We start from the raw sequence: 25,300 nt of genomic DNA on the forward strand, positions 1-25,300 counted from the left end.
TTTAAGCAGCTTTTTACAGCTCTGTAAGACAGGATGGTAATGCAGCTCCTGGTAGAAGTGTGTGGCCTGTCTGGAATCCTACTCCATATTTCCAAACATATTTCCAAGGTACTGATCGTTTCTGGAGGTAAAGTGCATAAGTAAGGTTTATAAACTGTGATGTTGTTGGGATCATTACTAAACACAGAGACAACAGGAGTTTTAGATGCTGAGCTTTGATATTATTCCTGTTCTGACAGTTCTGGCCTGATACTGCACCAGGTACCTAAAGAGATTAAGAGGGCCTTCAGTCCAGCATTTGGGAGCAGTTAGTCTGTGGGATTTCCATATAGCAGCAGAACAAGGTCTTGGCCCTTCTATTGTTCCTGCCTGCAATTTGCTTATGTCTTCTGGCAGACATTTAATTCCTTTATCTTGTCCCAGCTATAATCTTTCCAATGACTCCAGGAGAAACATCTCCTCTGGAAAGATACTGAATTTATTTTCAGAAAGGTTAAGGCATTTAAAATTTTCAGTTCCTTCACCTCCACAGGTATCTAGACACAGTCATTAAAAAGATATATTATGTCAATTAAATAGTAATCTTTGGAATTTCATTTTTAGGGAAGAAATCTCCTAAGAAAATTCTGTGGAGCTGCATTACTGTTGATAGATGAACACAGAATATTCTGCTCATTAATGTCACATTATACCTCACAGTATGGTGGAAATTTTGGCAAAGACATTTATGTTGTTTCCTGTGCTGGAAAAATTTCTTATGGGTTTAATTTTATTTCTTAGCAGAAACATTAGTCTGCTTCTTCATTTCCTTTGTATGCACAGTGCAGCAGAGAGCAATTTAAATTAATGAAATCTGAAAGTGAGTCTTTTGCATAAATTGCTACTTCTGTAAATGTAACCTTCAAGAAGAAAACTGCACCAGTGAAAAAAAAATCTTTGGGAAAAAAGCATTGCATTAAATAAAAAGGAAAGTGTATTCTGTGGCCCAAAATAAGGATGTCCATGAATACTCTTACACTTACCTTAGCCCAAGGGTGCATAATTGTTCATTATCAAATGAACAGCAAATTTTCATGGAGTTAAAGACATTAACAATATCACATCCATTTTTAAATTGCCCTTTGCTCACTTTGTGACATATTGATTCTGTGCAAATGCAGCTCCTATTTTCCCAGCATACACAGAACAAAATGATGTGAAAAACTGCAGCAGTCCCTCCAGTCAGGATTCCATCTTTATGATTCAACACAAAGGTCAGTGTTTCCATGTTCTTGCTTTTTTCTGCCTGAATTCTGAGATGCCAGCAATAATGAGGAACCCAGGCTTGGGCATGTACCAGTGCAATGTCCCTTCTCACTGTGGTAGGGAAAAGTGACACTTGGTTGTAATGGAGAACTTGGATTGTGCAAAAGGGAGGTATCAATAAAATATAAAGTGAAACAAAGGAACAAATACATTTTTTATAGTGCACATTCCTTTAGGAATAGCATCCAAGCGTTTTTCAGTCAGATCTAGCATCCTGACACTGATTAACCTGGTGGAGGATGCAGGTGCAGTTTGTAATGTGGTGTTCCTCACATAAACACGGGAAAGGGAGGCCCAGCAGCAGAGCTGGTGTGGGATCTCCCCCAGGCTGTCCAGACAGTCTGAACGCCCCGTGTCAGGGAGATTCCTCAAACCTGGGGGAAGTTTGTGCAGGAGATTACGAGACAGACCCAGCACAGACAGCTCCTGGCAGTGCTGCAGTGCAGGAAAATGGAGCCCACCCCCTCCTGCCCAGGAGGGCAGCGGTGAAATCACCAGAGGGATTTATTTGCTGGAAAGGGCCAGCACAGGAATCTTTGAAGGAGCAGCTGATCCGTGTAACCATGGACAGCTTTACAAAGGCTCCTCGGAGACCAACTCCGTGCTCAGGGTCTGAGCAGCACCGGGGCCTCAGCCCCGCACAGGGGAGGGACCCCGGGGGGCTCCGGGACACCCTTCCTGGGAGCGGGCAAGGGAGACCCTCGCTGGCAACGGGCTGGGGACACCCTCGTTGGGAACGGGCAAGGGAAACCCTCGCTGGGAACGGGCTGGGGACACCGTCCCTGGGAACGGGCTGGGGAGACCCTCGCTGGGAACGGGCTGGGGACACCGTCCCTGGGAACGGGCAAGGGACACCCTCGCTGGGAACGGGCTGGGGACACCCTCCCTGGGAGCGGGCAAGGGAGACCCTCCCTGGGAGCGGGCAAGGGAGACCCTCCCTGGGAACGGCCAAGGGAGACCCTCGCTGGGAACGGGCAAGGGAGACCCTCCCTGGGAACGGGCTGGGGACACCCTCCCTGGGAACAGGGCTCCGGGACACCGTCCCTGGGAACGGGCTCTGGACACCCTCGCTGGCAACGGGCTCCGTTACCGAGCTCAGCTCGGAGCAGCCCGGTTACCGAACTCACGGCGGGCCGGTCAGCGCAGGCTGAGCTGGGGACACGGGAGAGGTGGGCATGGCTCAGGTAAGGCCTGCGGGGCTCAGCTGCCACAGGGATCGCTTCTCTGTTAGCTCAGATATTTTTGTCTCTGAGTTTATTACAGAATACGCTGAGCTGGAAGAAGAATAATCAATTTAAACTCTGAAGTGAATGGCCCGCCTCGGTATAATTAGCACGGTGCTCTAACCAACTACAGCACATCGAAAACACACCCACGGTTTTCCTCATGCTTTTCCTGTATCTGTTACTCCAAACCGCAAGCTGTAACCCTTTCCAGACCGAGCCCACTTGTATTGCTATGCAGATCCCTCCTGGTTGCCAGGCTGCCAAAATGATACAATAACACTTGGTTTTGTTTTCCAGCAGGTCATGTCGGTTGTTGCAGATCTTCACCTGCATTACGTGCAGGCCTGTCAAAATTTGAGCCAGCCTGAAAACCCCTTCATTGCTCGTGTGCTTCAAGAAGCTGATAAAAAGGATGAAATGTAAGAAAATAACAAATGGGGTGTTTCAGATGGTTCTGAAAGCCTTAAACGGGGTAGCAGGATGAGGAATTGAAATATGACAAAGTTCATGCAGTTTCAGGCTTAAACACAAATCAAAATTAACATTTACTGCTGAAGTTCTGGTTTGACTCATCTTGACACCATCTTGGCAGAAGTTTGTAGCTATATATCCTTTCTGGGCAGCTTTACAAGCAGTGAAATCAAAAAAAGTGAAAAATGTACAGGACGGTGCCTTTCTGTCCCCCAAAGAAGCCAAATCCAGTGTTTAGTCAGCCTAACTCCCTTCTTTGTGTCTCACTCCTGTTTAAAAAGCCTCAGCTGCATCCAGTTACCTTCCAGCTGGTCATGCTTCCCTGAGTTGTCTCTGAATCCTGCCAAGTTATTAACCACCTAAATTCTCTCTCTTAAAGGGTCTGGGTACTGCTTCTTCTCATGGATGGTGCTGGGATTAAAGTTAATTGTCCTTTTGGGGGAAAAAAACTGAGAAAATGAAATAGTTTGTGTCAAGTTTTGATCCTGAGGGCAGGATAAAGTAAATAAAGGAAAGAGGGCAATTAAAAAGAAGATGATGAGGTAAACTCTGAGATAATCTTTTTTTCCATCTGCCTTCCCCTCATCTTGGTTATTCCTGTTTTCAGTGCTGAGCAGTGCCTTCAGAAAGGGCAGTGCTGAGGTACTGCCTGGACCACATCACCTGTGGTGGTGTCACCAAAGCAGAGGCAGCAGATAACCCTGTGCAAGAGCTCCAGGGAGGGCAGGCAGGGGCACACCTCTGATCTGGAGAGAGAATTAATTTCTCTCTATCATTTTACTTCTCCCCATGTGCTGACATTTTTATGTTGTTGCAGAAGTACAAAAGGAATCACATTAAAATTAGCTGGAAATAATCACCTGGTGCCTGTGCCGAGAGTTACAGATGATGATCTTGCAGTTCTTGTCTCTGTCTTGGGCCAAGCTGCCTTTGTCACTGGTAAGGCTTTTCCCTGTGTGTTTGACATTGCTGTGCTAGTACAAGAAAACATCATCAGTCTTGATTTCAGCCTTAGTTCATCTTTGTTTGTTTTTGTTCAGAGATCAATGTAGATATGCATCTGTCACGTTCCTTATTCTTCATCTTTTTCAGGTTTGGATCTTGCCTATAATTTATTGACTGATGTTGGAGCAAAGACCATGGCAATATTCCTCCAGGTGCCAAGAGATGTTTATCTTTCAGCAACTTGCAATTTATTTGTCCATAGTAATATTTATACTGGGGACAAGAATGAGCTGGTTCGGCAAAATTCCAATAACTCTGACTATCACTAGAACCTCAGATTGTATTCTCTGTGGAGATTTTTAATTTCTGGTAGAAGGCCTTTGGATATTTGGCTTTGGATATTTGGCTGTGGATATTTTCCTGAGAAAAGAATGATGGAATAAACTATGGGGCTTTTAGGCTCACAGTTCAATTCAACAAAGGGGGCAATGGTTGTGTCACGTATGCAGGGCCTTTTCTTCAGCTATTTTATAATCTCTGTTAGCTTTTTTATAGACCTAAACATAGGGAATTTTAATGCAGCGTTTTTCTCATTGTAAGCACTGGGATACAGGTGGAAAATAGTGAGTTGTCACCCTGTGCCTGTGTTCCTAGAATTTGAGGGGCACTGTTAGGTTCACAAAATGCCTGAATTTGTGCATCTGAGCTTGGCCACCTGCTTCATGCACAGGGTTCCTGAGTGGCTCCTCAGGCCCCATGAGGGCTCTCCCCATGACAGATTTTATGCCTTGCCCTCATCACCTAACATAATTTGGGATTCTTTAACTACTTCTCCAACTCACGAACTGCCTGAAATGCTGCAAAGGGCAGAGTTTTGTATGTGTATCTCCTTTTTGGAAAATACAGCTGTGTTTTGGGAAAAACCTCTTATTGCTTCCTGTTTTGTTTGCTCCCAAGGAAAACTCCACTCTGCAGTATCTGAACCTGATGTTCAATGACATTGGCACAAGTGGGGCAGAGCTGATAGCAGGAGCACTCCATGTGAGTATTTGCCTGGGAGATTTAGGCAATGGCATCTCCTTTAATCTTTTTGCTTTTGATGACCAGTACTGGCTGTGCTGCCAACATCAGAGCTGGCTGAAAGGAGCCTCTGTCTTTGCTCCATTCAGCATGTTGCTGTGTCACAGGGATTGCCTGGTTTCCCAAGGCACACTACAGAAATCAGATTTCACACAAGAGAAAGTTGCACTGTGCTGCCATTAACAATTCATTATCTAGAAAAAGACATAATTGTCTATAAAAAGCACAACTATTGCAGCTGGGTTTTTCTGTGTGAAAAATGCTATGCTACAGGATATATAATGCCATCATTTTTTCATTTTTTTTTCCTCCAAAAATTAAATTAAATTTGCCTGTACTTTGACATCAATATTTGTCTTGATTCAAGATGTCTGAGACATGTTTTCAAAACTTTGCCTTACAGCAGCACCGCAAACTCAAGTTTGTTATTTTTAATGTGGTTTCCCAAGGAAATGAGGCTTGTGTGTAAGATTTGTTGTGTTTGTGAAAGGAGGCTCACATGAGCTCTTTCTTCCTCCTTCACAGTCTTTGAACCCTGAACTGATTTCAACTAAATTTGACAGGCTCCCAAAACACTGAGGCTGTGCAGTAGATGTACAATGCTGGGCTCATACAAGGCTTACCAGATTTAAATTAGTATTAAGGCAATTTGCATTTCAGATGCCAATTTAGGAAGAAATATTTGCCTGGATTATTTTCATGAGTGTGATGAAATTCATGAACTTGGGAGAAACAGAAGTTTTCAAATAGAGGAGTTTTGCTTGCAGACTCTCATATTTGGTGCCCCTGAGGGGAGCCTGGGCCAAGAGCTGAGCCAGTGTTATCACTTGGACACAATTCTTCCAGAAGGTTGTTTTGTCTCTGTGTGATAACCAGCAAAATTCACATTAAAAAACAGGACAGTGTTGTTTTCCAGGCCATCTTAAAGGAATATATACATTTTTAAAATTTTGTCTAGAGCAATCAAAGTCTTGTGCACCTGAGAATGACTGGAAACAGAATAGGAAACCAAGGTGGGATGTTTTTTGCTTCAATGCTAAAAATCAACTCAACCTTAAAGAAGTTGGATCTTGGAGACTGTGATGTGGTGAGTAACCCAGTAAAATTATCAGCAATAAGACATAAGTCCTTCAAGGGTATTACAAGGGTCCTGCAGTGCTTAATTAGGGGGAAATGCCATCTGTTGTCATTGATTTTGTGACAGCCAGAGGTAACAGAATATATAATATTGCAATGTGTGCTGGGAAAGGCACATTGCATAAAGCACCTGTGAAGTCAGATCTGGGGATATTTTAGAGCCACTGTGTCACTCTAGGAATTCAAGTGCTTGGCTTGCACATTTTCTGAGGTTTTTTTCTGCTGTTCCTTTCTGTTGAGCTAAGTCCTGTACAATTCATTTTGAAGAATGGACTTCTCGTTCCCTGGAGAATCTTTTCCTTCTAAAGTGAGCAGCGCTGCAACCCCTGAAAGTCACTCATCCCATAGCTCTGCTGCTCCTCTCAGAGCTTGCCCATAAAGGACATAAGCACAGCAGTGCTGAATTGAGTAGAAAAGCACCCAATTTACTCTTGGACAATGTGGTTCCTCCTGGTGCTGGGCACTGAGACTTCCTATACTGTGCACATAGAGACTCACGAGGTTGTGGCTTCCTTTTAAAAGCCTACATTTGTCTCCTGGAAATTCAGAATTTGCTTCTGAGCCAGAAGGGGGAATAACCCTCAGAAAGTGTGAAGGTGTTATGAATACATGAACAAGGGAAGTGTAGGCAGTGTAGGATTTATTCAAAAGCTTGGTAGGGAATTGATAGAGTTAGTTTAAAATGAGATGGCTTTGGGTACAGCCCAGCCTACTTGAAAAGTAGCATAAATATAAAATAGAGGGAAAATTAAAAGGATATTAAAAAAACATCTGAAATTGCCCGATTCATATTAAATATGAATTTACATGGTGGATAAATATTAGGGTAACACACATTGCTTCATAAATCAGGGAAATCAAAATATAGGATCAATTGAGTGGACAAGTATTTTTCAGATCCATTATTCTTGCCTTTTATTCTCTGAGTTGCTGAGTCATTTGTGCTGCTTAGTCTAATTTCACTCTGCTATTCCATAGGCAGTTGGCATTGGTATTATCAGAAAATCTGTTATGTATCTGTAAGCAGTTGCCTGCAGTAGTCCCATCTCTCTACCTCCAGAGTAGATGAAGGCAGAAATAATAGTAATAGCAATTTGGTAGCTTGATCTATACACTGAACATGTTTCTCTAAAGAATTTATTTTCATTTCTAGGGCCTGCGGTGTCTGATAGCAACAGCCATAGCCCTGACTCAGAACAAATCACTCAAAGCCATAAACCTCAATCGTCCTTTGCTATCCAGCCAACAGGTGTGTGAGTGACTGTGGAGTCAGCTCAGAGAGAGGGGCATAAGTCAACTCAGTACTGATGTATTTATGGACATTTTTTCTGAACTAAACAGGACAACTTTGAACAAACTTCCTTTGTCTTAGAGTGGCAGGACATATTTTTTCCCATAGAAGTCCTGTTTCTTTTGCATACAATTAATAGAACCTTTAAGGTTGGAAAAGATCTCCAAGATCAAGTAAAAACTGTGACCAATTAATTCTTGTATGAAATAATTAGCATCATTACAAAATACTTTCAAATGTTAGGAAAGATTGACTCAGTTTTTTAAGAGCAATAACAGGGAGGGAAACTGATTAGACATAATTAAATGTTGATGCTTCACTGATATTTGCAGGGATGTAGACAGTACTGTAAAACTGCAAATATCTCTATAGTATTTCTCTTTTTTTTTTTTTTAATTTTTAGCTTTATCATAACATGTTGTTTTGTGGTTATTTTTATACAATATACAGAATAGAAAGATCAACACTACTGATGACCAGATCTTGCAGTTAGTTGCATAACTCCCTTTTACTGAGGCACAACTGTATCTTAAGTCCAGATTAATAAAATTGGGTGTATGTTTCTAGGAAGAGACCACAGTTCATATAGCTCGGATGCTGAGGAGTAATTCTTCTCTTGTGGAACTACATTTGGGCAAACATGAAATGAAAAACTTTGGTGTAGAGCGACTGTGTGATGCCCTGTATGAAAACTCCACCCTGAGATACCTTGACCTTAGCTGGTGAGAGTGATTAAATGTGGCACATTAGAAACTCATTTTCTTAGCAACTTGAAAAAAAAAAAACAAACAAAAACGTGCATCTCTCTTTCAGTAATAACATAATCTGTGATGGTGCTAAATTTTTGGGAGAGCTACTAAGAAAGAACCAAACCCTGGAGATCCTGGATCTTGATGCCAACAGAATAGAGGATGTTGGAGCCATTTACCTGAGTGAGGCCTTGGCCACACGGAACAGGACTCTGAAGGCGTAAGTACTGGCACAGCTCCCCCAGAGACTGCAGGTAAGAAACCTGCACTTTGCACTGCCTGAAATGCATCACAGCTCTGTGTCTTCATGTTGATCAAAATAGGAAAGTCAGGAAGTCCCAAATGTTTTAGACAATTTTTCCTTCTTGGGGAAAAAAAGCCCATAAGAGATTGGGTGGGATTTCTTTACTTAAGCATTGCGTCTGCTGCCGTTTGAGCTGCTCCAAGACCTGTGAGACACCCTGGGGGTGCTGGAGGTGAGCCCCAGGTGTGCTCAGAGCTCTCACAGCTTTCACAGTCACTCTGAGGGTGAGGCGATTGATCTGCTCATTCTTTCTGCGTCTTTGAAGCACAGGTCCCGGTGGTGCGCAAATGAAAACAAGAGCTGCAGGCCTTCAGAATTTTGAGATAATCAGATTCCACGCTGGGATAAGGCACTATATTTGTTGGTTCTGATCTTCCAACACTTAAGAAAATCCTCTGTTTAAGTTCGCTTCCGGGTGAACCCAGAAGAGCTGTAATCTCTCCATCAGGGTGTCTTTTGCAGCCGTGTTAAACCCCCGCCGGCAGGACATGAAAGCTGATCAAAGGTGTTACCTGAAGCCATTAGTTTTAAGTAGCAGACTGAGGAGGTGGCGGCTGCGAGGTGATTCTGAAAGCCTCGCAGGTTCACTAATATAAAAATAACTGCCACTCCACAAAGATCAAAGCTTAGCCTGGATAAATGCCAAGGCTTGGGCTTCAAAGCAGACTAGAGATGAGACCTGGCCACCATGCAGCAAAGTCACTGACACTGAAGATCTCAGTAGTGAACAACCTGGCTGCAAGAGTCAGGAAAGTGCTTTGAGAAATAGAGTAAGTCCAGAGGCCAGCTGCCTTTGGCAACCTGAAAAGAATATTAGAGTAGGACTGGCTTTGATACAAATAAATTATTATATTATAAATAAAAAGTTCTCTCTATATATTATATATAACAATAAGACTAATTGTTAAATTAGTTAAATTGTTAAATTAGTTAAATTGTTAAATTCTTATTTTTTAACCCAGAGATGGGAATTCTATGGTTTGGCACACATTTTCTCTGTTTTCTAGGTTGTCCATTGTAAGCAATAATATAACTGGCAAAGGACTTGTAGCTCTTGCACAGGCAATGCATTCCAACATGACACTTTCCCATATTTACATCTGGGGGAACAAACTTGACAGAAGCACCTGTGCAGTAAGTGTTTGGCTCTGAACTCATCTGAAAAGGCTGGGCTTCAATTGTTCTAATTTGTCTTTCTATTGTTGGGATGAGTCCAGCAATTAGTGAACGAGACACTTGATTTATCTGGGCTTTTTAATGTGGTTATGATATGGTGGTGCAGGGATGAGCCTCTGGGAGGACGAAGTGCCATGTGAGAGCCTTCACCGCAGCCCAAAGGGAGCCCCGCCTGTTAAATCCCCGGTTTCCTCCATTCCAGGCATTCTCGGAGCTGCTCGCGGTGGAGCGCCTGCAGCCGGACTGCACGGACGTGGCTCCCTACAAGGTGGACGGGGAGATTCTCCTGGCAGAGCTGTCCCACGGGCTGGCCAAGCACCGCTACTGGAGCCCGCGCTGCGCTGCCGTGGCCCCCGGCGCCGCCAACGCCAGCCTGGAAATCGTCCCTGTCTCGGAGTATTTGTGAGCGATCCTGCACCCCGGGGCACCCCTGGAACCCTCCCGGAGCCCTCCCGGAGCCTGAGCTTTCCCTACCTGGTTTCTAGTAAAATAGGTTGTATCAGTATCACACTTGCTGCATGTTGCTTCTTTTGGGTTTGAGCTAGGAGGAATCTACACCTGCTTGAAATGGCAACAGAGAGAAAGTATCCAAACAAATGACCTCAAAATTTGTTACTAAGTCATTCTCCTTCTATTAAAAGTCTGTAACTATGAAAAGGTTTGTACCCAGGCAGAGCAGACTGACAAAAGCAACACCCAGGACTACTGCTGGGCAGCAGATCAGGTATCCTGCAGAGTCAGATTCCTGCTGAAGCTGAGAGCTTTGGGTAAATCCATTTGTTAGCACTGTTCTCCATGAACTCTTTCCTTTTCCTTAGCAATTGCATCCTTTTGATCTTCCAGTAGTGACATTTTTGAAATCAAGGTAAGTGAACTTAAGCACTAAGGCACGGCCATGCTAGAACTTTGAGCTGGGGAACCCACTTTGCCGGGATATACATAGAAACTTGATTAAATTGTAGCACGTACTTGTTTCTTACACTACACATAGAAACCACCACCAAATGTGATGCCATCATTTCTTCTCATCTCATGAAAACTGCCTAAAAACATTTGTATCATTATAGCCCTGTGACAATTCCTACACGAGTAAGACAACACGTGCATGTAATGGTAAACATTGTGTAATGGCTTGGACAGACTTTGTGTAAGTTTGGGAATCACTCTGCTGGTTTCCTTTTTCCATTCACTCTGCTCATTCCTGTAGAAGTGACTTAATTTATGTTCCTAAACAGAAAAAGTCACCAAACAGGGCAGCAGAGGTTTGCTCCAAGCCTTTCATGAATGCAATTCTCTGCCCACCTAAATGTGCCTGTTAAATATTAGCATAAAGTACCAGAATGATCTGTGAGTGTATGTACAAGAGCAAAGCACGAGGAGAAAAATGTAAGAAAGTAATTTCAGTACAAATAACTGGGAAGCAGCAGTGTAAGTGCTGCTGTTCTGACTCTGCATTATCACTGTGGTAATGTAGGAACAGGAAGACATTTGGACACCTCTTTCCCAGCTGAAATGACCAGGGCAATTCTGAGAACTGGTGCAGTTGGAGGTTTGTTGTTGTTTGGTTGGTTTGTTGTTGTTTTTTTTTTCCATTGCCCCCACCCCAAACACAAATTACTCAGGCTCTTGCTCCAAGAGCCTGTGGTATCCTCAGGGATAAGCCCAGAGCAGGAATGTTTGTTCTGCACACCTGCACAGGGCCCTCCCAGCCTGCAGTCACTGTGTTGAGCACAAAGTCCATACATCACCCTGTGAACACCCAGCTCTAGAGAGGAGCTTGTATTTTAACTCTTGTTCAGCAGGAAGGATGCAGCAACAAGAACTAAAGTTGGGCATACACCAAACATAGTGCTTTGAGAAGAACCTGCTATGAGCAGATTTTTCCTAAATTCCTAAAATAATTCCAAATTCCTAAATTTTGAAATAATTAGATAAGCCTGTGTTGGTACCTTTCTGTGTGCTGTTGCTCTGGATCATTGCAGGTGCCACTCTGACAGTGTCAGTACTAACACACTAGTGACAGAATTTCTTGCTAAAAACACCACTACAAGAGTCAGACAGGTATTTTTTTCTATGTATCTTTCCTTCCCTTGTCAGGTATATGAAGTTCAGTCTAATTTCACTACTCAAATTAAGTCTTAATTTACTTGCATGAATGACATCTGTTAATCTGAGGTGGTAACAGGTACCCAACTCTACCAACAGCAGTATTTTGGTTTTAGTGATGTGATAAGATGGCAACAATATCACAGTCAAAATATATCAGGTAAAATGGCATCTAAAAGTGCTGGTATATGTGTTTGAAGTATTTGCACTCTATCTGAACCCTTGTTTAACAGCAGCTTGTTCAGCACATAAAGCCCTCTTCATTACTGACAATATCCATAAAAACAGCTCATGTGTTACAGTTTTGATATTCCTTTGTAAGAAAGGGCTGCAGAGTAATTCCTACCAAATTCTGTATAAACAGCTTCCTGCAAACTAAAACAATTATTTGTGCAAAACCCTGTATTGCTTAAAGAAGCCTGTGCCAGAGACTTTTATTTCTTCCTTCCTCTGACCCTGAAATTCTTAGAAGATGTATCTTGTGTTCTTTGGAATGAGAGAATTTGCATAGGCTAGATTCTTTTTGCCATGTTCTTCTGAGTTATTCAAAGGCTAAAGCAAGCATAATCCTGCTCTGAAAACCAATTTTTCAGCTTTTAGACCTCACTGTACCTTGCTGAAAGGCAGCATTTTCCCTCCAGTTTCAGAGGGGAGGCCAATGAAGGCAAGTGACTGATCCAGCAGGGCAGGGGTGCAGCAGAGTCCCCCAAATTCTAATGTGGGCTCCAGGGGCCCCCCATGGTCCTCGTGCCAGGGTGGGGACAGGGGTTGTGTCTGACCGGTTCCCTCCTGCTTTTGCTGCTACCCCTTGCATTATAAACAGGAGACACAAGGTGAGGGAAAATTATAAAACAAGTTTATTAAAGTCTAACATAAAACACTTCAGGCTAAATATGTACAACTCCCTCCCTTCCCAGGGGATTATAAAATTGAGAGTTGAGGTATATACAAATAACAGAGGAAAAATTGTATATACATGGCAGATACTTTAAAAATAATTTAACCAAAAAAAAATCAGTTATTAGTCCTTATCTGAACTTAGTTCTGCAAGGCTTATTGAGCCTCTCTGGGATCACAGCCCTGAAATCCTTCATGTGGGACTTGTCTGTACTTGAAAATTGTTTTGTAGCACATGATTTCAGAATGTGTGTCATTTGTGCCCACTTGGAGGCACTAATTTAGAAGTAAATGTGATACAAGGAGCAATTCTCACCTAAGTACTTCCAAACAGTCAATTTAGAGACTTAGAGATGCAGATAAACTATTCAGGCAAAACTTGCACCAACTTCAGTGCAAAATTGACTGAAACAGCAGTGTGGCAAAACATGTCATATTCTTTCTATTACTCTTCATTGAATTATTGAAGTTCCTTATTTTCTTTTGCAAGGACACATGCCTAAAAAGATTCCATGCTCTCCCATATTAATCCCTTACAGAAATTGCCAATACTGTTATAAGCCTTGTACTTCAAAATGAACCCAGAACCCTTAAGCCTAGGACTTACATGTGCAGCTGATTTCCATGCATCTATTGGCAAAAGGTACAGGTGTAGGTTCAGACCTACAGCCTGAACACACCTACAAATATATATATATATATATTTATATATATTTATTTATTTAAAATCTATATTCTAGTAAATGAATACAGTTGGTAGAGATCATACCTCAGCAGCTGAGATATCTTCATGAAAGATGAGGATAAAAATCAAGATTTTCAGATGGGGACTCAAGAGTGCAGGGTCACTAAATTATTGCTCCAAGACAAAACTACAAGCCTGTGTATTCTATTAAGAAAGGTTAAAATTGTTGTCTTGTAAAAAATAATGAATATCTTCTTGTCTATAAAGAAAACTAAATGACTAATAAAGCAACTGTTACTGTTATAAGTATCTAAACAAATCCTGTATAAATCTAAGCACTGTATTTTTTAAAAAAGTCTGAAATCTAAGAATACAGTAATAAGCTATAATTTTAGAAATATAAAACCAGTCTAAACAAACACTGTTATGGAATGCATTTTCTACGTAGGAATGTAGTTATTGTTTAGGTTTCTCTCCAGAGCTATTCTCTCTCTTGGTCATTTATCCTGGATGTTTATCCTGAGCTGCTTTTCCTCAGGTATCAGCAGCATATCATTAGTTTGTCTTCCAAAGCTGTTTAAATATGCAAGTTATCAGTTGTACAGCTTTTTCTTTCTCAGTATTCATGACTAAACCTATGTCTATCCCAAGAATTCTGCTCTACTTTCAGAGAGAGACAGCAAGGAGGAAGCTTAGTACAAGCTACACACAGTCAAGATCCCAATTTTGTGGTTCTTCAGTCTTAAAAGGCTGAGGAATCCCTCAGGGGCTACACCAACAACAGAAGTGAAAGAGACAAGAGGGAAGACAAAGGGAAACGCCAAAAATAAAATACCAGAGAACTTTATCCTTTGTCTTTTGCCAGCATTATGAACATCAGCTGTTCATAAGTGCTGTGGGACAGACAAGCAGGGGAATTAAAGGCCCTGCAATAACTATCTCCAGTGGGGACAGTGGGAGTGACTCCTCCATTAGGGATGTTCCTGTCGAACATGGCTGTACTCCTGCTGGCCATGGTAGGCTTCATCAGCAAATCTACCATATATTAAAGCATAAAATGTGACCAAGCAGCAGGTTATAGACATGCCCCATACAAAAATGATCAACACAAAGCAGCAAAAGGTCTATTACTTTACAAATACAAACATGGAGGAAGAGAAAAAAAATTACAGTCACACTCAGGAGTCAAGGGACAATTTTCAGACTCTTTAAATGAGATCCTTCAAGAAACTTTTCACAAGTCTGTTTAATTAAGGTGCAAATTAATTATTACTCCACGTAGAATGGAAACAGTTAAGAGGTATCTTCTACGCTCTTCTATTTATCAGCGTCTGGACAAAGGCATCGGTGGAAATAAATGCTAGCACCAAGTAAATAACCAACAAAGGACAGCTTTAAATGCATTGTTGGTACAGTATCATGACTGTTTCATTACTGTCTGATGATTACATAAATAATGCTTACAACTGTTAATGGCACAAACTGGCAAAATGGAGTAGAAAAGTACTTCTATTGTCACCTAGTCTTTTATGACCCTACCAAGACATTAAAATGTTGCTTTTTAAATATGTCTGTTGCTAGTAATAAAGCCTGTCTTTACCTGGGCCTTGCTAGGTATCAGTTTTGTGCAGTTACTGTGGGCAAGTGACATGAGAGGTAAAACAATACAAAAGACTTTAATTAAAACAAATCGGTCAAACTCTAACAAAATCTTTCCTGGAAGAATATCAATCTGCTCTGTTGTATTATTCTTCAATGCCTCCTCATTTAGTGTTCACTTATTATTTTCACAGTGAAGGGTGGGATTTATCTCCTCTTTTGTACCTCTTGTCTAGCACAAGAAGCAGTGCTACAGCAAAAAAAAAAAAAAAGGATTATCAGCCTCTGATTCATGCCTCACTAATTAACTCACTGCATCTTTTCGCCTCATCTACTACATGCATGTCCCAGTTCTCCTTTTGTTGCTATTTGTGCCAAACCCACAGTGTTTTAAGGATGTGAAAAATAAATCTGGGACAAGATACAACAATGTTGGATTCACTTCAAACAAAGAAACAAAGGCAATTTGTTGTAAAGAAGACCCAGAAGTATCCATGCCATTAGGACCCTCCCACTTGCCACACCTCAGACAAAAATTACCCCTCCTTTACTTTTCTTGTCAGGAAAATACACCCAAACCTTTCCCTCTGGTCAGGCTCCACCTGAAGATGGCACTTCTGGCAGCCAGCAGCAAATCTATGCAAGCACCTCAGCAGAGCACTGCCCTGCCTTCACCATGGACCACTCCAGCACCTTGCAGTGCAGGCTTACTAATACATCCAAATTATGATTTCTCCCTACACCTCTGGGTTACTCTTCCTAAACTATCAACTATGGCTTAAAATATCTGTTCTCAAATGACACTGTGACACATCAAATCAGCAGGAACATGGGAAGAGAACTCCAAAGTACATTAACATATGTAACAGAGAATTCTTAAGGCAGGTGTGTTGCCGGAATCATCTCCTGGAAATCAGTGTTAATCACAAATAGAAATCTGATTGTAGATTAGCACAGTCCAGCACTGCACAATGGAAATGCCTTACAGGTGTCTTTACACACAGGAAAACAAAGAACAAGTCCAATTCAGAGAGCATGACTGGTTGCTTGTGTTCATCTTACCAAACATTTCCAAGTTCACTACCAAACTACCTGGATGGCTCTGCACTGCTCTGTCAGTACAACTGCTGCAGGAAAATGAACTGAGGTTCTGAATATCCTGTCACAGCAGATCTCAGTAATGTTTCTGATGAAGGGGACTGGCTCCCTGTCACGGGGAGCAGCATCTGATGGTCTTCAGTCCCAATGGGGAGAGGAAGTGCTAAAGACATCTCAGAGGGTTTCACATCTATGGACTCTGATAAAGGACTTTTCTGGCTCTGAATGGATTCCTGTTCGTTGAAAGAATTGTCAAGTGCAGTAGAATCAGGAGAAGTTTCAGGTCCTGTGGAAACAACAACAAAAAAAACCCAGAAAGAAATGTTCAAAAGCTTGTGCAGAGATGCTGTGAATTCCCTTTCCAATGACTGTCAGAGCCAACACCTGGTGTGTCACAGGCTGCCTGGGCAGCTGGGATATTGGTGCTTCCATGTGCTGCAAAGCCAGGCCAGCTGTAAGTACAGTGTAAACATTGGCAATCACATCTGCTGCTGCTTGTAGTGTTACAGCTGGAAGGATGATGCATTCCAACCTGATCTCTACTTGGCATGATACAGAAGATAACAAACCCTAAACATCACAGTGAACAAAGTATCTTTGGAAAAAATGTAATCATGGAAGTTTCCTGGAGATGTTCCTTCCACCCCAGAAAGTCTCCGAACCAGAGCCATATCCAAGCATTCTCCTTTAACTGAAACAGCAGTGTACAAAGTATCATTTGTCTGTAAGCTTCTTTGGAAGACAACATTTCTTAACTCCATGCCAGCTGGATGCATTACAGATTTTATCCAGTCACTTAAAAATTACCTTCTACTCCTAATTGAACCCCTTTTAGTGGGTTCCTTGCTGCCTTTCTGCTGGAATGCAGCCAGCCACTGCTCCTGGATGGCTCTGTGACTAAGCCACATCAGACATCTGACCCTTCCTCTACCAAAGCATGCTCCAAAGCTGGTATTCCAGAGCTGGCCTGCCCTGGCAGCTCTCCCAGCTCACCCCTCCAGCTCTGCCAGGCCCTCTCCACACTCAGTGCTGCCCTGCCCTCAGCACTGGCTTCCTGCTGCACTGGGGCTTTCCTAAATTCCACGCTGTCTCTGCACAGGGATCGTTTCCTCACCCTGTCCCTCCCAGTCCAGATGTACACAGACACCATTTATTCCCTGTTCCATATGACACAGGCAAGGCATTTATGGTCAATACACAAGGATGGACAGAGAACAAGGAGTATGGAGCCAGTGCTGAACAAGGCTGGATAGAGATGCTTTTGGCCCTAAAAACAACTACTATCCAAAATTCCTTTGTTTTCTAACTTTAGACTTGGATGAGCAAAAATATTTATTCAGCATGGAAGGAAAAAGAGCTGATGTGGTTTCTTAACCTTTCTTTGCACAAGGAACTCACCTGTGTGAACTTTTGTTTTGTGCTTCTTAAGATTTTTTATATCTGTGTAGGAATTTCCACACATTTCACAGATAAATGGTCTTTCACCTGAAAAAAATTGATTTGGCAGTGAGAACAATTTTGATGTAGAAAAAAAAACCAGTTAGAGACATAGGATAACAGATTTCAATGTTCTACTTTGAAATACAACTTTGTAACTCTTATTTTGTTTGTGTCTCTATTAAAATAAAATTATTTCCAAAATAATAGTTTAAAACAAAGCAAGAGGACACAAACATTTTAAGTAAAGCCTCAACCATACATCAACACCTACGCTGTGGCACAGATACTACTCTGAAGGCAATTAAAAAAGTTAATGAATATTTTCTTTACATTATGTTAACCCAGAGATACATAAATTAAGAAACTGTTCTACTTTCAAGTACAGACCAATACAGTGTATTTTAAAGGCAAAAGTGTAAAAGTGGATTATAATTTATGGTGCAGGAAGCAGCTTGTCTGAAAACTGACCTGTATGGGACCGAAAATGTTTATTGAGCTCTCCAGAGGAAATAAAACTCTTTTCACAAATGCCACAGATATATGGCTTCTCTCCTAAAGGAAACACAAGCACATTGTTATTTCAATACTGTCATGGTTTGACCCCCTGTGTTCTCAGAGGTGTATCCATGTCTTCAGTGGCCACACCAGGTGCCAATATTCAAATCTGAGCACTGATTAGTTTGACTACAACCTCCCAAAAAACTCACTTCCTTATCAACCTAGGACAAATACATAAACCAGAACACACATCAAGAACAAAACGAAACAGAGATAATGTCCAATGGGACAAAAACTGGAATCAGAGGAAAAACAACATGAGGAAGGAGCTGGGTGACAATGCCAAGGTGGATTTCTGGCTCGTGCCCCTCTCCAGGAGCCCTTGGTACCTGTGTGTTTGCGGGAGTGGGTGATGAGCGAGCTGGACACGGCGAAGGCTTTGCCGCAGCTGTCACACACGTAGGGCTTCTCCCCGGTGTGCCGCCGCACGTGGTACGTCAGCGTGCTGGCCTGGGCAAAGCGCTGCCCGCAGCGGTCACACACGTACGGCTTCTCCCCGCTGTGCTTCCTGCAACGACACGGAACACGGCTGGGAGTAAAAATGCGGCAGTGGAAGTGGTGGGTGCTGCTGCCCATCTCTTGTCCCCAGCAAGCCTCTCCTGTTGAAAGGGCTGAGTGAACATTGAGGCAATGCAGTCAAATCTCCACTCAACTCTCACCGCAGCTTGCTCAGCCATAGAGGCAAGAAAGGCTCTTTTGCAAGGGTTTATTCCAGCAGGGTAACAGGACAAAGGACAAACCTGGGGAAAGAGGAAAACCCCATGGAGCAGGCAGTTTATAAAGGGGAAGGGGTGGGCAGAGGGGCCTGGACTCCAGGGGTAGCAGGGAGCCACCAGGGGTACCAAGCAGTGACAGGGGAAGGAGAAACCCGAGGAAATTGTGACACCAAGTCCATGGGGAGACTGTTTTTCCCTTTGGGAGGGATGACTCCATGGTGAGGAGGTTAATGTTTCCAGGGTTGAGGGCTTGGGGATTGACCAAGAGGGGAGAATTCATGGGATGCTACACATGAGCAGCACCCAGCCTGAGGGACAGCTGCAGGGAGGGCTCTGTCCCCTGCTCCTCCTGCCACTGCTCTGGGGTACAGCAAACAGGTGACAACTGAGCTTGGTGTGAGCGTGCCAGGTCCTGGGAGCAGAACTCACGGCACATCCGTGGCTCCCACGGCAGCTGAACTGAACCAAGGCCCTGCTCAGGTGACAGGAACTCAGCATGCTCTGCACTTTAGGGTACTGAAATGTAAGATGATGATTCCTAACATGGGAATATCATTCCTGCTCCTGCCAAAACTGCCAAAAGGCCCACACAGACGGCAGTGAGAACTTCCCTCACTTCCCACCACGGAACTCTCTCCTCTCTGGTGCTACAAGTGGTTTAAAAGAAGGATGCCAGACTCAGGCTATACATTCATCCAGCATAAATCTCCTCCTTTATGAGGATGAGCAACTACATCCATACAATTATTCTGTTAGGCACTGTGAGAGAAGTCCCATGAGAAAAGAAGCAGAAATCACACTGGAGTAAATGTTTCTGTTTAAATAAACCCAAGGATAAGCACTTGCAGGATCTCACTTGTGCCTACCTGGCGTGGATCTTCAGGTTGCTCGAGGTTGCAAACTGCAGGTTGCAGACATCACATTTGTAAGGCTTCTCCTCTCCATGGTGCATCCGGCTGTGGAACACCAGCTGGCACTTCTGGGCAAAGCCTTTGTCACACAGTTCACACTTGTATGGCTTCTCCCCTGGTGAAAAACAACACCCTCGTGCTCTCTGTATTTACATAAGAAAGCTTTGCAATCCATGACCTGACCAAAGCTCAGGTGTCTGTTCTAATACTTCTTACAAACAACATCTTGGAAAATCCTGTAATCAGTCCACTGAAGTGGAACGTGCTAGAACACAGAGGATAACAGGACTATTTTTTAACACGTTATGTTTGGGGGGGGTAAAAAAAAGTAGTAATGTTTTTAATAGTGACAGCTTCTCCACATTATTTTAAGAATGCTGCCACTTCAGTTTCAGAGTCTTTGCTGGTTATGTCTGTTTAACATTCTGAACATTTAAAATTAACAAATCATCTGCTTTTTCTTGCTTATCCAACAGCAACAGGTCTTCAACATACAGTCTAGTGCTCCCTAATTTCTCATTAGTGTCTGGTGCAGAATGGTACTATTTATGGACTATTTATGTCCTCTTAGAGGTGAATTGTCTCCTGTAAGGGCTTGTGCAACTCTACAGTCCTGGAAAGTATAAAAATGCCTTTCTCTGCCACTCTGTGCAGTGCCCAATCAAATCTCATGAGTAAATAGGGTACATAATAACTTCAAAAGTAAAAGTGTAAGACATCTAGCATGCCATTGAGCAACCAACAGCATGGAATTCTCTCCCCACTCTTGCAAAAGTTCCCAGGACAATACCCTTAGAGGTACAAAGTACAGCCAGCATTCCTACCAGCACTGTCCCTGAATCCTGCAATCAAGCTCCACCTCGTGTGTGAATCTTTGCTTGGACCCTGGCTGACAGAATTTGAAACTCTCTCCCTAGGTCACAGGAAGAGCAGGATGTTCTCCTGCAGCTGTTCCTCAACATTTTCACAGCTTCCTGGAAAAACTGTGACCTCTGCTCAGAACTTTCCAACATACAGAACATATGGAACGACAAGCACAGGACTTCTCCCCTGCATCTTCCCAATTAATTGTTCATCATCTTTTTAAGTCAGACATACTGGATTAAAATATTTAAGTGCTCCTAAGTGATTTCTCTTGGATGCTTGATATGACATAAGCTCCTGGTAATGTCATTGAATGCAGAGAATATAACACCATCACACATTTCAGCTGCACATCTATGAAATAAAATCCCAAATTTTGTAGCAATTCAGCCAATCTCCTACCTTTTTTGAACACCCTATGGGACAAGTTATAAGACTGAATTTTTTCCCCACTCTTGTTCTCAAACATATATTAAGTTTTCAAGTTTAAAAAAAAGCAACAGAAATTCTTGTATCAAGTACAGCTCACTTTTCGTGCTCTACTGACAGTGGGTTTTGGGCACTCCACCACTCTACAGAGCTAAAGGGCAGCCAGCTCTCCTAAGTCTTTCCAGAAATCAAAATGTTCAGACTAATGAAGTCCTCTCCAGCTATTGAAACTATGATTTAGTACTGAAAAATGCTGAAACATTTCATGTTATTTGGGTCTACCCCTGCATGCACAGTGACAGCAGACAAGATTTCAAGAGGAAGAAGTCAGAATCTTTCTAGTCCTGCATTCCCAGGCTGTGTGTGATCCCAGGCCTCCACAGCCCATGAGACACGGCCAGTGGCTTACCTGTGTGAGTTCTGACATGTGTTTTCAACTGATTGCACTGGGTGAAGGCCTTCCCACAGAGCTGGCACACGTAGGGCTTCACCCCTTTGTGTATCCTCATGTGCCGCCGGAGGCTGCTGGCTTCGGAGAACACCTTCCCACATGTGTTGCACACCGGCTTGGCTTTGGAGAACTTCTGCTCCAGCTCCTCCCCCGAGCTCTCCAGCTGGTAAGTGCTCTTGTCACTGGCTATGTTGGACATGCAGTGCTCCTTCAGGGCACAGCTCTGCTGAGGCTTCCCCCGTTTCTGTTTGGCTGCCATGCTCTGGGCCAGGATGTCCTGTGCCGCCAGCGTTTCGCTCTCCACCACCGCTGCCAGCTGCAGCTCTGAGTTATCACTGCCCTGGGCAGCCTGCTCTGTTATGTGGGTGGCCAGCTTATTTGCATCTAAAAACATCTCAAAGGATGTGTTCTCAGCCACCTCGTTCTGATAGTGTAGGGATTTATTCTCCGTGCTTTTGGGGGGGCTGAAATTCTTCTTTCTCTTTTTGGCTTGAGGAGATTTCTTTTCTAAAGCTGCTTTCTTTGCCTGGGGTGGAACCAGCTCTGTAGCAGCAGCATCTTCCTTCTCCTCCCGATTGTTGTAATCTCGGAGAGTCAGGAGGCAGGTCTGCTGGTTCATTTCAACATTCCCAGTGATACTGGATGTCTCTGTGGAAGAGGGATTAGCAATAAAAGCAAAGTCTTCCATCTTGATCTTGCATTTAGTGACCACTTCTTCTACTTTGAGATAGTCGGCAGCCTGGTGAATCTCTTTAACATTCCAGCTGCAAGGAAACAAGACTAGGGTGAAACATTCTGGACAAAGTAAACATTTGTTCTGCACCAACTGTATCAAACAAACAGACACAGAGCTGCAGAAGAGTTATACTGTCAGAAAACGTAACTTTGAGAACACACAGCAACATTTAATTTCTCGGTGCTGTAGTGTCACAAGGCTCTAAAATGTCACTTATTCCTGAACTGCAGGTCTGTGTCTAGTGGGGTCTGAAGACCCTCAAACTGGGCATTTTATTTTAGTTACAAGCCTCTTGTAGAATTTTAAGTTAAAAGTCAACTTGTAAGGTGGTGAGGCCAAACATGGGCTTGTTGGTCCAAACAGCTCAGAATTAACAGCACAAAGGGATAAAACACTGGAAAATAAAATACATAAACCACCATTTCATAAACCTTCTGGCCAAGGTCTCAGGTAATTCACTGGCAGTGCATTCACCTCAGCACTTCCATGGTAGGTATTAATCTTGTTTTATAAAACGATTTGCAAACAGCCTTAATTCTGTATCAGCTGCACACAGAAACCAGTAATACAAGGAAATCCTCATTTAAACCACTACACTCTGTTTTTCAGTTCCTGCCACACATGCCTTGATGGTTTAGGAAAAAATGATCTGGAAAAGGTGGCAACATGTACCATGAGTGCATTTATGGATTTACAGCCCTCTAAAGAGAGATTTGTGGTAAACAACCTCATTCTAACTATAAACAACTTGCCACAATTACTCCCCATATGAGTACAACTGTTTCAGTATCTTGTACTATGTGAGTGCAAGATGGACAGATGGACATCAAGAACCCTGCACAGTTCTGCTCATATGTAACTGGCAAAGCACCAATCACTAACTTCAGCTCTGCTGCTGTTAATGCCTGTATTAAAATTAAAACACCAATTAAAAACTAAAAAATTAAAACACTAATTAAAAACACCACCCTGCATCTGTGTACTTAAATTACTGAGTGTGAGTTTCCACACTTCAGAAATGAAAAGTTTTTAAGCCTACATTTGACACCAGACATTGAGAAAGAAGTAAAAAATCCTGGACTTGGTACTTCTACATAGCCACACCTCCCTCAAGAGAGACATCTCTTTTGCTGAGAAAAAGGCACTCCAAAGAAAAAATCATCCTCACTGTATGTGAAGCAACACAACAGGCACAAAGTCAATGCAGTAATGAGGGCAAACACTTTTTTTGTGACTCCCTTTGGGCAATGTAATATAAAATTTTAAGTAACAGATCATGCAAATTTTAACAAATGTGACTCTTAAAACCATGCCTATCCTCATCCATCCCTCAAACTTAGGTCTCTACCACATTCACAGTTCCTGTGTGTTTTTGGAAAAAAAGAACTACTGTAATTCACCCCCACACAACACTTGTCCTTCCCTCTCCTGGTTATCATGCAGGATGTTTAATCTCCCCCAAAGCAGACAGAAACAGCAGAAGACTGAAACTATCAGTCAGTGAAATATCAGACAACATACCTTTATTTTGGCACTCACATATCATAGGGTATTTTAGAGCATACAAACAGGTGAACTTCAAGTTGTTAATATTCATCACATCCACTGCTATTTCTTTCTCCAGACCTCATTACAAAAAATCCAGTTTTGCCTTACCACAAAGTTCATTTCCCTATTCCCCTTAAAGAGCATGTTACCTGTCAAGGTTTAAGTTTCCCGTGTAAATAAATTCCAGGAGCTTTTGGAATCCATCAGCTTTCACTTGAGTCTGATCCAAGACAACGTTGTTGTCAGATGCATCTCTGTAAAAGGCCCCAAAATACTCGCTGAAGGAGGCAAGCACATTCCTGTGTGCTTTGAACTGGAATTCCCCGATGACCACGGTGCAGTCGCAGAGGAATCCGGCCTCTCGCTGCTTGTTCAGCCTCTCCAGCAGGTGCTCACAGTGATGGGAATACTGCATCTTGACAACGCGCTGCAGACACTTTCTGATCGGCGAAAGCAAAAGGAAAAAAGAAATCAATTTATATGCAAGATTTCACCATTTACCCCTTAACAGAGTCAGTGTCCGGACCTGCCCGCGCTCACTCAAGACAGCCCGGCAGCAGCAGGGACAGCGCGATGGTGGCTGCTGCTCGAGCCGGGGCGCCGCGGTTCCAGCGGGGAGCGCGGGCAGAGCCCGTGTGCTCCCGGCCCCCCCGGGATTAGCCCGGCTAAGCCCGGTTCTTGTCACACCGTGTCACACCCGGGCCCCGGGGAGCGGCCCGCGGCTCGGACCGGCCAGCGCTCAGTGCGCGGGGCGGTCGCTCCTGGGCAGCGGCACCGGGGCTGCGGAGCGCTCCCCGCTCGGTGCCGGCGCGGCCCCAGGCCCGGGGTTTGGCCGCCTCGGCAGCGGACGGGGAGCGGTCCCCGCACCCTCGCGGCGCCCCCGGCCCGGCCCCGCCGCCGGACGGGACGGAGCGCGCAGCGTCCGCAGCGCCCTTCCCGGCTCGGCCGGCCCGGCCCCGCTGCCCCCGTCCCCCCGCGCCCCCCGGCCTGGCCCGGCCCGAGTGCCGCGGCCCCCGCGCACCTGCGGAGCGGAGAGAGGGCTGAGCGCTGCGCTCAGGCCGCCATGTCCCGCTGACGCCGCCGCCGCTTCCGGGACGCGAGTTCCGGCCTCCGCGCCGGGGGCGGCCGGCGAAATTGAGGAATAAAACGGGTTTAACACTCCTGCTAGGCCGCGCCGCGGCTTTAAATAAAACAACTCTGGCGCGGAGATTGAGAAGGCAAGAGCAGTGCGCACTGCGGCCCGGCAGGAAGAGAAAAAAAAGCCAGCTCGGCTGGTGTTTCCGCCCGGTTTCGAACCGGGGACCTTTCGCGTGTTAGGCGAACGTGATAACCACTACACTACGGAAACGCCGCTGAGCAACCCTCTCTCCAGTTACGAATCTAATCCTATCATATCCGCCCGTCCCTGCTTTCCCCCCACTGTCTGTCCCGCTGTCCCCTCCTGTCTGCCCCTGCTGTCCCAGCTGTCCCCTCCCCTCCTGCCCCGCACCGTGCCCGGATCCCCGCGCTCAGCCGGGCCTCGCACCCCACGGACCCCACCACACGCCCCCGGGACCCGCAGCCTCCCCCTGGCCCCTG

General features: G+C 44.0%; 2 protein-coding genes and 1 non-coding gene across 7 annotated transcripts; 1 reads left to right on the forward strand and 2 right to left on the reverse strand.

The window, feature by feature from the left end:
• The first annotated feature begins 2,285 nt into the window (after nucleotides 1–2,285).
• LRRC34 (leucine rich repeat containing 34) lies at nucleotides 2,286–14,976 on the forward strand. 5 transcript variants are annotated; one of them, XM_077184167.1, is made up of 12 exons: nucleotides 2,296–2,489; nucleotides 2,829–2,950; nucleotides 3,820–3,941; nucleotides 4,095–4,159; nucleotides 4,905–4,988; nucleotides 5,986–6,114; nucleotides 7,318–7,413; nucleotides 8,023–8,177; nucleotides 8,269–8,424; nucleotides 9,516–9,642; nucleotides 9,887–10,086; nucleotides 11,487–14,976. In XM_077184167.1, the coding sequence occupies exons 1-12, from the start codon at nucleotides 2,481–2,483 to the stop codon at nucleotides 11,539–11,541; spliced, it is 1,320 nt and encodes a 439-aa protein (XP_077040282.1). In that variant the 5' UTR covers nucleotides 2,296–2,480; the 3' UTR covers nucleotides 11,542–14,976. The 5 variants fall into 5 exon arrangements, with proteins under 5 accessions (XP_077040280.1, XP_077040281.1, XP_077040282.1 ...); XM_077184162.1 differs by having other exon boundaries at nucleotides 2,301–2,489; nucleotides 9,887–14,976; XM_077184164.1 differs by having other exon boundaries at nucleotides 2,301–2,489; nucleotides 2,832–2,950; nucleotides 9,887–14,976.
• Nucleotides 12,625–24,845, reverse strand: MYNN (myoneurin). Its single transcript, XM_054639253.2, has 8 exons — nucleotides 24,744–24,845; nucleotides 23,872–24,162; nucleotides 21,397–22,202; nucleotides 19,650–19,809; nucleotides 18,397–18,575; nucleotides 17,978–18,061; nucleotides 17,468–17,554; nucleotides 12,625–16,355 (listed from the first exon to the last, which is right to left on the reverse strand). The coding sequence occupies exons 2-8, from the start codon at nucleotides 24,135–24,137 to the stop codon at nucleotides 16,087–16,089; spliced, it is 1,851 nt and encodes a 616-aa protein (XP_054495228.1). The 5' UTR covers nucleotides 24,138–24,162; nucleotides 24,744–24,845; the 3' UTR covers nucleotides 12,625–16,086.
• Nucleotides 24,846–24,997: 152 nt separating this feature from the next.
• On the reverse strand, nucleotides 24,998–25,070 carry TRNAV-AAC (transfer RNA valine (anticodon AAC)). The gene has a single exon. It is a non-coding gene; the product is annotated as a tRNA-Val (tRNA).
• Nucleotides 25,071–25,300: the final 230 nt, after the last annotated feature.

Source organism: Agelaius phoeniceus, chromosome 10 (genome assembly GCF_051311805.1).
Source record: "Agelaius phoeniceus isolate bAgePho1 chromosome 10, bAgePho1.hap1, whole genome shotgun sequence".
NCBI classification, from domain to species: domain Eukaryota; kingdom Metazoa; phylum Chordata; class Aves; order Passeriformes; family Icteridae; genus Agelaius; species Agelaius phoeniceus.

What these genes read in the sequence shown, in the direction of transcription:
- LRRC34 (XM_077184167.1), top strand. An exon ending in GCTGATAAAAAGGATGAAAT is followed by an intron (nt 2,951 to 3,819) that starts GTAAGAAAATAA and finishes ATGTTGTTGCAG; the next exon opens with AAGTACAAAAGGAATCACAT. An exon ending in AGATACCTTGACCTTAGCTG is followed by an intron (nt 8,178 to 8,268) that starts GTGAGAGTGATT and finishes TCTCTCTTTCAG; the next exon opens with TAATAACATAATCTGTGATG.
- MYNN (XM_054639253.2), bottom strand. Translation starts at nt 24,137, where the DNA reads ATGCAGTATTCCCATCACTGTGAGCACCTGCTGGAGAGGCTGAACAAG. An exon ending in CCACTCCCGCAAACACACAG is followed by an intron (nt 18,062 to 18,396) that starts GTACCAAGGGCT and finishes TGTTTCCTTTAG; the next exon opens with GAGAGAAGCCATATATCTGT. An exon ending in CAAAACAAAAGTTCACACAG is followed by an intron (nt 16,356 to 17,467) that starts GTGAGTTCCTTG and finishes TTGTTTCCACAG; the next exon opens with GACCTGAAACTTCTCCTGAT.